This window comes from Curcuma longa, chromosome 21 (genome assembly GCF_044706935.1).
Source record: "Curcuma longa cultivar G26 ecotype Majalengka, Jawa Barat chromosome 21, ITB_CL_G26_1.1, whole genome shotgun sequence".
Taxonomy (NCBI): domain Eukaryota; kingdom Viridiplantae; phylum Streptophyta; class Magnoliopsida; order Zingiberales; family Zingiberaceae; genus Curcuma; species Curcuma longa.
In genome coordinates, this window is record NC_133881.1 from 9,702,708 (window position 1) to 9,714,314 (window position 11,607).

The following is an 11,607-nucleotide window of genomic DNA, read 5'->3' on the forward strand; positions in this document are numbered from 1 at the left end:
TCTTAAATTTAAATTAGATGTTTTATATGAAATGTTAGTTATGTATTATAGTGTTTTAATTTCATTTAAAGATTATTCTTCTTCTGTTCTTGCTAATATTATATAAAAAAACTAGAAATAATTTGTATAATATTTATAAAGATTATAGTTTCAAATATGGATTAGAAACTAATGTGTATGAAACATAAAATATTAATAATAGAAGTAATTTAACACTTAAAATATATAATTTTTATTAAGAGGACACATGAAATATCCACGAGGATTCTTAAGTTTTAGACAAGGACTTTGAGAATTATTTTACGGCTTCTTTTAATTTTAGTGAAACAGACAGCGTGACAGATTTCAATATTCTATAATGGTAATCACATAAGACTCAAAAATTTCTCACCCTCTCTATCCTACAAGCAAAGAAAATTCTAACTTGTCCAATATCAATAGTTGTTGTAGAACAAATATTTAATTTCGAACGTAATATATTAAATGAAAGATGATTTATTTTATCTCCTGACTCTTTTGAAGCAGAAGTATTACTTGATGATTGGATGGAAGCTCAAAAAGAATATAAGGAATGCAACGTTCAAATGATGAGGTTGAAGAGTTTAATACCAAAGGAACTAATATTACATAAACAAAAATTAAAAGTGAGTAACAAAGCCACTTCCTAAGGTAATAAGGGTAATTAAAAAGTCTTAGTAGGTCAGGTGGACTGAATACTAGACAATGAAAAGTCTTGCGGATCAAATGGATTGGACACTAGGCAAAGAAAGTCCAAATGGATCTACGGGATCGAACATCTGGTAGGACAGACTTGATGGGTCAGCAAGATCAGACACCAAGTTAAAGGAAGCCTTAGTAAGTCAAAGAATCATAAGCTAAGTAGAAAAGGCACAAACAAGTCAACTGGACTTTGGCAAAAAGGTAAGTTCAAGAAAGGTCAGTGAGACATGTCCTAGTTTTGGGACAAAGTTAGGCATTGATTCAACTAAGAAACCAACTTAGGTTTTGAAGTCGAGATCAAAAGTATTGACTATCACATGTAGAAGCATGCATTAATATTTATTGGTGCTAACTTTGTTTTGCAAGACTATTACTTGTTAGACTAACTTGGTTTTGCAGGAACTTGAGTTCAATCGACCGAAGGTAGGATTCAGTTGACTGGATGCTTCGAGAAATCGAAAAAGAGAATTCAGTCGATCGAAAAAGCTGAGTTGGCAGTAGATTCACTCAAAAAGATGACATGGCAAAGGATAAATCTCAGGATGCTGACACTGTAACTTTGAAAAGTTGGCGTGGCAATTGCACAATCAAAGATAAACACCGAAATGTTGATGTGTCAGAGGAAAAGCATCAAGTTGCTTACATGTTAGAAGAGAAGCTACAAAGTGTTGATGTGGCAAGCTATCAAGCGATTGGAAATAGATCGGGTGATCGGAAAGATCTAGTCAGTAGTTGAACCTGGACGAGAAGCTAACATGGATATAGTCTAGTCGATCGGGCTTGTAGATCAGTCAACCAAAAAAATTGATCTAGATAAGCATCGATCATAGATAAGTTGTTTATCGATTGATCGGATAGCTGGATAGACTGAACAACAACTATAAAAGGGCTTCAAGCATAGACTTCAGATCATTAATTCTTCATCAAGCATCTCATTCACATCAAACCAAGCTCTCATCAAGTGTTCTCTTTGCTCATCTATGCTCCATCTCTCTCCAACAACTTTTGACCAACTTTCGATTTTAAGTTGCCAGTAACTTGTTTTTATTTTGTATTCCTTATTGCATTCATTCTAAAAGGGTACGGGAAAGTGTTATCTAACCTTTTCTATTATAGTGGCTTCTCCGCCTCCGAAAATATTTTCCGAAGGAGAATATTAATGTTGCATACTCATAAGCGATTCACCATCGGATTGCAAGCCTTGGAGTAGCAATCTTAAAGGTTGCGAAACAAGTAAACGACAATGTTCTTGTGTTGTGTTGTTTTATTATTTCCGCTGCATTTTGAGATTTCAAAAGAAAAGAATTTTATAAGTGATATTCACCCTCCCCCCCCCCCCCCCCCCGCCACCCTCCCCCTCTATCGCTTCTATTCAATCCTTCAAGGTCGATATTTTTTGAACCATCAATTTTGAATAATGGTTGGATCTAGACGTGGGGCCTAAAGGAAGAGGACTTTAAAACAAAGTCAAGATATAAGAGTAAGTCTCTAGTGAGTTGTGAAGATTGAGTGACCTGTACCAACTCATAGGGGCAATGGTAGTACTCAACTTAAGCAGACACAACTTTATAAGATCGTAGTCAGGATTTGTCAGTCGACTAGTGTTGGAGATTAATTGATTGGTGATTGAGAATTTCGATATCTTAAATGGATTTGAAGTTTTAAGTATTTAACAATCAATTGAAATATCTTCTCCAATCGACTAGATAAGTGGATTGGGTCCTTGGAGCTAACGAACAAAATGATTCTGTTTTATGACTGAGTTGAATGGACAATCGATTAATGATATCAATCAACTGTTAGAAAGTTTCCAATCGACTGATAGTCCACGCAAGAAAGAAAGCAGGAAAGAATCATTGTTGAATGACAACAATATAATCTAATCTCGAAGAGCAATCAACTAATGGCACTAGACTAATCAACTATTGGACGATAGACAACATTGGCAATAAAAAATTTAAAGACTATAAAAGGAGGCTCAATTGAAGGTTAGCAAAATTGTGTTGGTCAAACATCATCCGTGTGACTAGATGGTTATTTTATTTCCACGGCTAATATCATCTGTGTGACTTTGCTATAGAGCAAGAGCAGTATAGAGTCACATTTATAGGCTATTCGATCTCCCAAACAAATATCAGTCACTTACATTTGATTATTACTTTGTAGTTATCTTGTCATCTCATAAGATGAACAAATCAACTATAGCCATGTGGATTGACTAATACAGCGTCAAGTAGTAATCCATTTCAGTAAAATGTAAAATCCATCACCCCAACAGCCCCACACGGTTAGCCCCACAACCATATATGATGAAGTAAATCGGAAAACTACAGTTGGCCACTACGAGGGAGAACATTGCTTCGGCTTCGTCGAGATTCGACCATCCTTGCCCTCTTCAATAAGTCTATCTCGCACTAACCAATTTAACCATGCCCCAGAGGCATTAAGTAGCAATCCATAATCAATGAGCAAAGTGATATGAGAACTATAAATATCATCACACCAGAGAAGAAACCGAAGGATCTTCCAAAATGCTAAAACACACATCCTACAAGTAATTTCTTTTATAGAACTCATAAATTATTATCTAAATATTTTATTATCTAATTTAATTTATCATATTTTAAAATAAAATACTTACCTGCAATTTGTAGTTTGTGCAGGCATTCCACTATCTGAGTTATTTGCTATGATTTGTCATCAATGTGGCAATGCTTCCAATGTCACAATAACACAGCAGTGTCAGCACACCTCTATATCACTTCGCAAAGAAAAGCAAACAAAGAAGTTGCTCCAAAAATCATCACTAGGACTATTGATGTATTCGGCGACGACGGGCTCTAGATGACACTCTTTTAGAACTTCTTAAACTTCTAATCCGATCTTCTATTTTGAACCGAGCGAACCGCCTTGCTCTGTGTATCTTGAGCTGAATTGCCGGCACTTTTCTGGCCACTGCTTGCCATATCATTTGAACTGCATCATCTTCCTTTGATGGGTACTGGAACTCGAAGTAGCCTTCGACCTCCTTCAACTTTTGCCACATTTTGGTCCAGGCCTCTCGGTTTATACCTCTGATCAACTTGATCAGAAATCTTTTCTTGATAGCATCAGAAGTGCGCACAAATATGCAGAAACTGGAATAGTCAAGGACATCTTCATATGGAAGCTCAATCTCGTCGCTGATGATGACAGGGACACAGTGGCTCGCTATGGCATCGAAGAGTCTGTTGGAAGATGGAGTGTCTCCGGCGATGTTCAGACAGAATTTTGATGCATGCATTCCTCGCCTGGCTCCACTGATCCCGTTCTTACTTATGCTTCCAAATGAAAAATGCACATCTTTCTCATGTCTTAGAAGATAGAACAGTTCTTGCCGCACTGATCCACCCTTAAACCAAACCACAGAAAGAAATCATCAGCTACTTCATGAAATATCAAGTTGAATGTAGTGCTTTACAATGTCATGGTTCATTGGTTCTATTTACCAACTTAAGTGTATTTCATTCAGAAAAATATTATGTCCAAAATGGAAAACAAAAAAAAATTGAGAACAGTTTGATCCTAGTTTTCAACGAATGTAACTAATTGTGTGGATTAAAGTGTTACCCGACAAGGGTGTGGATCCAAGTGTTTGATGAGTCTAATTATAAAAAAGTTTACACATGAAGCATGATCTTAGAGTCATCCATTGGTAAACAAAGTTCAGTCTACTTGATATATTCTTGGTAGAAGACAAGTATCTTTCCGGTGCAGCACTTGGTAACCAAATCTGATTTCAACTGAGGTGATAACAGTTTCACAAGTCAAATGTAACGCAGGAAAACTTAAACTACTTCAAAGAAAAACCTAACTTCAAGAAATTGGAACATCAGGGCGAAAGGAACTAACAGAAAAGAGAGTGAGACTTGCAGCACATCTGAAGCCCTCCCTGGAACTATCTTTTGTATTAACTTATGTTCCTATCACAAAGCTAAAATAAGTGAGGGAAGGCTGGTAGTTTCACTCGCAAATACTATAATAGTTTCCATTAAAGCCAGAGATGCTTCTCCAGTCAGTCATGTCTCTGTATATTTACCAAAAACAAGCATATAGAACACACTTCTGCAAAAGAGAAGCAGCTAATGCTCTTTCACAAACAACTTCTGTGGTGTGCTTACTTGGTAGACGAATAGGACAGAAGAGGAAAGGAAGAAAGGAACAAAAACAAACACCTGAATGAAATGTTTTCATGTGTTTTCCATGTTTATTTCCCTCTCTGTCCACCTCTCCTTTTCCCTTCTATCCATCAAACCAAGTAAACAAGAAATAAGTGTTCTAATAGTCAGCCGACTCTCTATGTATCCATCATGACTCAACTATTATCCAACTACTATGTACTAATTGCTTTGTTTGTAATTTAACTGTTATTATTCATTCTCTTTAGAATTTCATCACCAAAGTAAGTCATGCTTTAATTCTCTATAGATTTTCAAGTATATGGGCATAGCTGTTCATAAATTGATTTGTTATTTCACTAGTCCTTCGTGAATTTAGTAAAGATGTAAGGAAGGTCAAAGTTTCCAGGGTTATGACAAGTTCAGCATTTCCTGACCTAGAACGCGCACCCGCATGTACAAATTTGCAGTTTATGTTGGTTTTGACCACAAACATAATGAACAATGCATAATGTTTCAGTGGTAAATGTATTTCTCTTATAACTTGAGAAGAAGTCAATCCTCCAACAGATCAAAATAAACTAAGCAATGCAAGAGAGGTATTTTATTCACATCTTTCTGGACTACAAAATCTCATAATGGGTAACCAAAGAAGAGCCACTAGAAGTACCATGAGCTAATATTGCTTATGAACCTCCTTTCACATATAAAGGCATGCTTGCACAAAATGAATGAGTAAAAATGTCACCCTCAAGTATAGTGATTAGGTCAAACTTAAGTAGGAAAAAAGACTATTGATCAAGGAATACTTCTATAAGTAACATTCCAAAAATCAATCATTTTGGGAATTAAAAAATGAACTGATGTTAGTAAGAATGTCATTCACTCATAATTCCTTACATATAATCCCAGATAGGGTGAAGATTGACAGAGTTGATCACTATCACATCCATATGATGTTTGATCTACTAAGGATCAAGATGACCTTCACTTAAAATGCTCAAGGAAAAAGTCAAGATAATGTCTCTGGAAATTTCAACACAGGAAGGTCAATGTTCAATAGTGAGCTGAAAAGCAACTAATTTTCTAGTTATCTAGAGTTGGAAAATTTGCACATAAGAATTTCATGGTATTATGAAGTTATTGTTAAGTGTAATCATTCCTTTTGTCTGACTTCCCGATTTATAAATATAGTAGTTGCAAATTGTGTATATATGAACCAATAAGATCATAGAGAATTTATACATCTCTCAAGAAGCTATTTAAAGTCAAATTGAGCTGAAATTTAAGGGGAAGTTGAATTATTTTTTATTAGGGTTGCAAACAAATCAAGCCGAACCAAGCTTTATATTGTTCAAGCTTATTTGATAAGGTAACCGAGCCGAGCCAAGCTGAGTCTAAAATAAACAAAGTCATTGAAACGGTTGTTCAAGCTTGGCTTGATTTCTTTTTTATAAGCTTGGCTTGAGTTTGGTTCATTTAGACATATTATCGATCTCTAAATTTAAGCTTGTTTGATTGTTTTTATATTTTTAAACTTTTTAGTTGGTTAGTGAGCTTGATTTTGAGAGCTTGTTTGTTTATTTATATATTGATAAAAGTTGTATTAATGAACAACATTCACAAACTTTGTTCATGAACATTATTCATCTCTATTCACAAACATTAATGACAATATATACGTGTTCAAAATTTTCATTTAATTTAATGTGTTGTTCAAGCTTGTTTATTTAATTGATCATCGTAAAGTACCTCTAAAACTTATAAAAAAGTTATATAAAAATGACGGTTAGACTTGCTATGTTATATGGCGTTAAATGTTGAGCTATGACTCGAGCACATGAGCAGAAGATGAAAATTGCAAAGATGAGGATGCTAAGATAGATGTATGGGCATATGGATATAGCAAGGATGGATAGAAAAAAAGACACGTTTAAAATGGTATAAATATGTACTTAGACAATCAATATATGCTCCAATTAGACGATGTGAAACTATGATAAATATGCACATCAAACGAGGAAGAGAAAGACAAAAAAAGACTTGGTTAGTAATAATAAAATAAGATAAAATTTATTTAAGTATAGATGATGATGTAGTAGGGGATAGAGCCCAATGATAAACAAGGATAGCCGATCCCACCAAGTGGGATAAGGCTTAGTTGTTGTTGTTCATGTATATTGAACAGACATAAACAAACTCTTATCCAATCGAACCCCAAATTTGCTCATGAATGTTTGGTTCATTTACCGTCATAATTTTGATGTGGTTTGTGATGAATTTTCCCAATTATTTAATAAAGCTATTTGCCTACCTAGACTAAATTTGCAAACTAAAAAAGGTTTAGCACATCTGCACATGTATTTAACCACTTTCATGTTGATTCATATAAGTAAATAAAGTATTAAGAAGATGCTTGCAATTGGTTACCAATTCTGAAATTTCGTGCCGTATCGGGCTCGAAAAAATTCCACCGAAGCACCGGCAAACTAAGAAAAGGTTTAGCACGAATCAGGGCCGGCGACGCCGCCAGAGGCCCCGCCCGGGGCCAACAACGCGTACCGATGATTTTTTTTTTTTTTTAAACTTAGGGTTTTTTAATAATCAACCTAGCTATAGTTCAAAACTATATGATAATTTAAATAGACTTTATTAAAACATATAAAATTATCAAAAAATTTTATTTTTTATTTTTAAATATTTAGATTAAATTTTTTATTTTAATTAATATATTTTATATTTTAAAAATATCGAAACTATACCGGCATCAAGAAGATGCTTGCAATCCAGCACAGCTGATATTTTAAATCTTAACCAATTGATGAATGAAAAGAATACAAAAGGAAACTTAATAGAGGTTCAAGGAATATGTATGATATGCTATAAAAGAAATTACAATCATCAAGTAGCATCAATATAAATAATAATAGTAAAACTTACATCTTTCCTGTAGATAGCTCCTTGAAAGTACAACAAAGTAGGACGATCATCAAAGCCAGATGAGTCATTGACGAATGTCCCAATCATATGCTTGTAGGGAGCAATTATGTCTTTCTCCACATTAGCAACATGGGGAGCATATCGTCCAAAATCTGCAAGAATGAATGTGCAACGCCACAACTTCGTTCGAGCACCTAGCATGCTATTGGGATGGTGTGCCATTACAATGTGATCACGTCCCCCTGACCTTTTCCACTCCTGTTGTGCTGTTAAATACTCCACCAACTTTTTCTGCAGTGCTTTGTTTCTACTAATTTTTTCCGGCGGTTTAACCTTAGAATGGCGGTTGTAGCTCAAAGAAGAAAAGAAAGGCACAAACACAACATCAGCTTCACGAGAATCATCAACCCTTACAGCCGTGCAAGGGCCACTCCGGTCAGAGAATCTTGAGGATAGAAGATCCAGTGTCAGCCAGTACTCAATGCTGTGTTGAAGATTCAAGCCACCAGGATGATTTGGAATTTCAGTCTGGATATCCGGCCACACACTCTTGCCATCTCCTTTCCAATCTAAAAGACCAAAGTGAAACTCAGGAGGCATATCATACATAAAAACCTTCAACATTGCCTTGCTCGGATCACACTGCTTGAGATCTTCATCTGCCGGTCCACTTTGAACTTCGAAAGTCGATTCCATAGACAAGGGCTCATCTTCACGGTCTTTCAAAGGGATTCTCCGGTTCTCAATCATGGAAAAGAACTTCTCCTTTGGATCGGTGTAATCCAAGAAAAACAGATAGGGGAGAGCCAGGATTACTGCAAAACCGAGACAGGAGAATAAAGGAAGCCGGCATCCAGGCCAACATGGCTGTGTATTCCTGTTAGCCATACTACACCAATGCTTCAATGAACCTCAATGGAAATTGCCTAACTTTGCAACAAACTTTATCATCCTAAGGACAAAGGGCAGGGGTGATAGCTAATAACCAGGAAGCTCGGGATGCAGAATTAGTTTCACAAACAAGAACTACCACAGCATAATCCCCAAGTGTCGACACTTCCAATCCATACACATCAAAGAGAAAGCGGCCTATAGAAAAAAAAATGCCGGAACCAATCACATACCAAACCATACGCCAGCAACGTAACTCTCGAACCAAAACCAACACCCGCTGCGCTTCGCCTCTCAACCAAAAGGCGCCATTTTGGTGTTCCAACCGAAACAAAACAAACCTAGAAAGAGCAAAACAGATCCCGATCTATATAAAAACAATCAAGGCAAAGAGAGCTGGAAATGAAAAAGGGAATAATCTGGCACCAACCATGAAATGGGCGACAGGAGAAGACGGAGGAAGGGACAAGATGAAGATTTGAAGCTTGCATCTGCAGGGGAGGGTGAGGAAGTCGTATTGCTCGCGCTTTGTCGCTGGATTCGCAGGAGTGTCGGGGGGTTCTCTCTGTGGAGTGGAGCTGCTGCATCTTCGGGCTTCCGCTCACTTCTCAGCGGCCATGAGATTTGAATGGAATGGAAGAGAGAAGAGCATCATTAGACTTATTAAAAATATATAATTTTTAAGGATTTTTTAAAAAATATATATATAATTTATCATGTATTTATTTTTTTAAAAATACTTCTTCACTTAAATTCGATTTGTTATAGTCTAATAATTTCGGTTAATTTTAATAAATTTTATTCCATGTTAGCCTAATTATAACTACTTTATAATCCCTATAAAGTTGTTTGAAAACAATATTTGACAAGTTTATAGAGCTAAAAAATAATAAAAATAAATAAATCTAAAAGTAGTATTAAGGGTGTAACCATATTTATTTAACACGTATTTTTATATACTTAATATTATCAAATATTTTTTTAAAAATAAAAATAATGATGATGTGATGATGGAAAAGGTTGCCGCCGTATTGAAAATATCCCTGCATATTTCTTTATATTTCCCCGTATCAAAAAAACCTCTATGTTTTTTTATCAAACATCTTGATTCCCTTTTTTTAACTTAAATCTCACTCTCAACATTCATAAATACATAATATGCATAGAGTCATCAATTTAAGATGTCTATCAATAGGGACGGATCTCGACCACCACTGCCAACCACGTGCCAGTGGACCCAACCATGCGATTAATCTTAGGCTCTAGCTCAGTCATCAATTTAGGATGACCTAGGCTCTAGTTCACCCCAAAATTTTTTTTATCTATTATAAAAAAAATTTTGTAAAAAAAATTTCATTATTAAATTATGATTCTTTTTATAAAAACTTTTTTATTTAGTCTATCTCTTTCACATTTAAAGTCCAATCCACCTCCTTTTTCGTAGACCACAATATCTTCACGAGCATAATTGAACTAGTATTCAGATAGTAAATTATCAAAGAAATATTTTTTTAGAAAATAAAATTTAGATAATTTCATTATCAAGATTCACACTCTTTATAATTAATAATTATACAACGATATTGAGTACCGAATGTTTATCTGACCTCCCTCCACTCACAGCCCGCCGCGTCCTCCCCCACATCAAATCCCCTTGGCGCCAAAACACACTCTTTCAAACACCACCCCGCGCAGCGCAGTGCAGTGTGTTTTCTGACCGCCCCAAACCCAAACAGCATCTCCCCTCTCTCTATATTCTCGCCTTCTTCCTCGCCTCTCCATCGCCAAGCTCCCATGGCCAAGCTCAACGTCCTCAATCTTCTTCTCCTGCTCCTTTTCCTCACCTCCTTGGTCTCTTCTCAGGCAGTAGTAGCTCCTTCTAAAAATCCAATCTTTGCGGCGGAGGGCCTGCAAGGCAGGAGGTTGTCTTAGAGCAATCAGCATAAAACATACGGCCCTGGAAGCCTGAGAGCCTACCGTAAGCTTATGATTCTGTTTTTTTTTTAATTCTTCTTTCTCTTGATCTATTTCACTACAAAAAAACTGCATTCTGCGACGAATTTCTTTAAAAAATTCGTTGCAAAACTGGTTTGCGACGAATTTGACGACGAATTTAAATTCGTCGCAATTAGGTCATCGCAAAATGCTCCGACGAAAAATCCAATTTCGTCGCACAATTCTGCAACGAATTTTTAAATTCGAATTCGTCGTCAATTTCGAATTCGTCGCCAATTGGCGACGAATTATTCGTCGCAAATTGGCGACGAATTCGAATTCGTCGCAAATTGACGACGATTTTGGTTTGTCGCAAATTGGCGACGAATTTTTATTCGTCGCCAATTGGCGACGAATATAAATTCGTTGCCAATTGACGACGAATTTTATTTGTTGCCAATTGGCGATGAACTTATTCGTCGCCAATTGGCGACGAATATAAATTCGTTGCCAATTGGCGACGAATTTTATTCGTTGCCAATTGGCGACGAATAAATTCGTCGCCAATTGGCGACGAATTAAAATTCGTCGCCAATTAGCGACGATTTTGGTTTGTCGCCAATTGGCAACGAATTTTATTAGTCGCCAATTGGCAACGAATATAAATTCGTCGCCAATTGGCGACCAATTCTGCGACGAATTTGAAAATTTGTCGCAAAACTTAACTTACGATAGAATTGCGACGAGCCTATTTTCGTCGCAAAATTCGTTGCAAATTTGCGACGAAAATGATTTTCGTTGCAAATTTCATCGCCGAATAAAATTTTTTTTTCTAATGCTCATTTTATTTATTGGTTATCATGTATATACATTTACATATCGATCCAATCAGATCGATTTATAACATACAAACCTGTCATATACAATCCAATTAGTTACCCGTAATGATGAGGCGACCACATAA

At 36.0% G+C, this 11,607-nt stretch overlaps 1 protein-coding gene across 1 annotated transcript; it reads right to left on the bottom strand.

Annotated features, from left to right (window-relative positions):
• Positions 1–3,532: 3,532 nt before the first annotated feature.
• On the bottom strand, positions 3,533–8,705 carry LOC141815489 (putative arabinosyltransferase ARAD1). Its single transcript, XM_074703432.1, has 2 exons — positions 7,818–8,705; positions 3,533–4,111 (listed from the first exon to the last, which is right to left on the bottom strand). Exons 1-2 carry the CDS (start codon positions 8,703–8,705, stop codon positions 3,533–3,535), a joined length of 1,467 nt encoding a protein of 488 aa, XP_074559533.1.
• Positions 8,706–11,607: the final 2,902 nt, after the last annotated feature.

What these genes read in the sequence shown, in the direction of transcription:
- LOC141815489 (XM_074703432.1), bottom strand. Translation starts at nt 8,705, where the DNA reads ATGGCTAACAGGAATACACAGCCATGTTGGCCTGGATGCCGGCTTCCT. An exon ending in GAGCTATCTACAGGAAAGAT is followed by an intron (nt 4,112 to 7,817) that starts GTAAGTTTTACT and finishes GTTTGGTTTAAG; the next exon opens with GGTGGATCAGTGCGGCAAGA.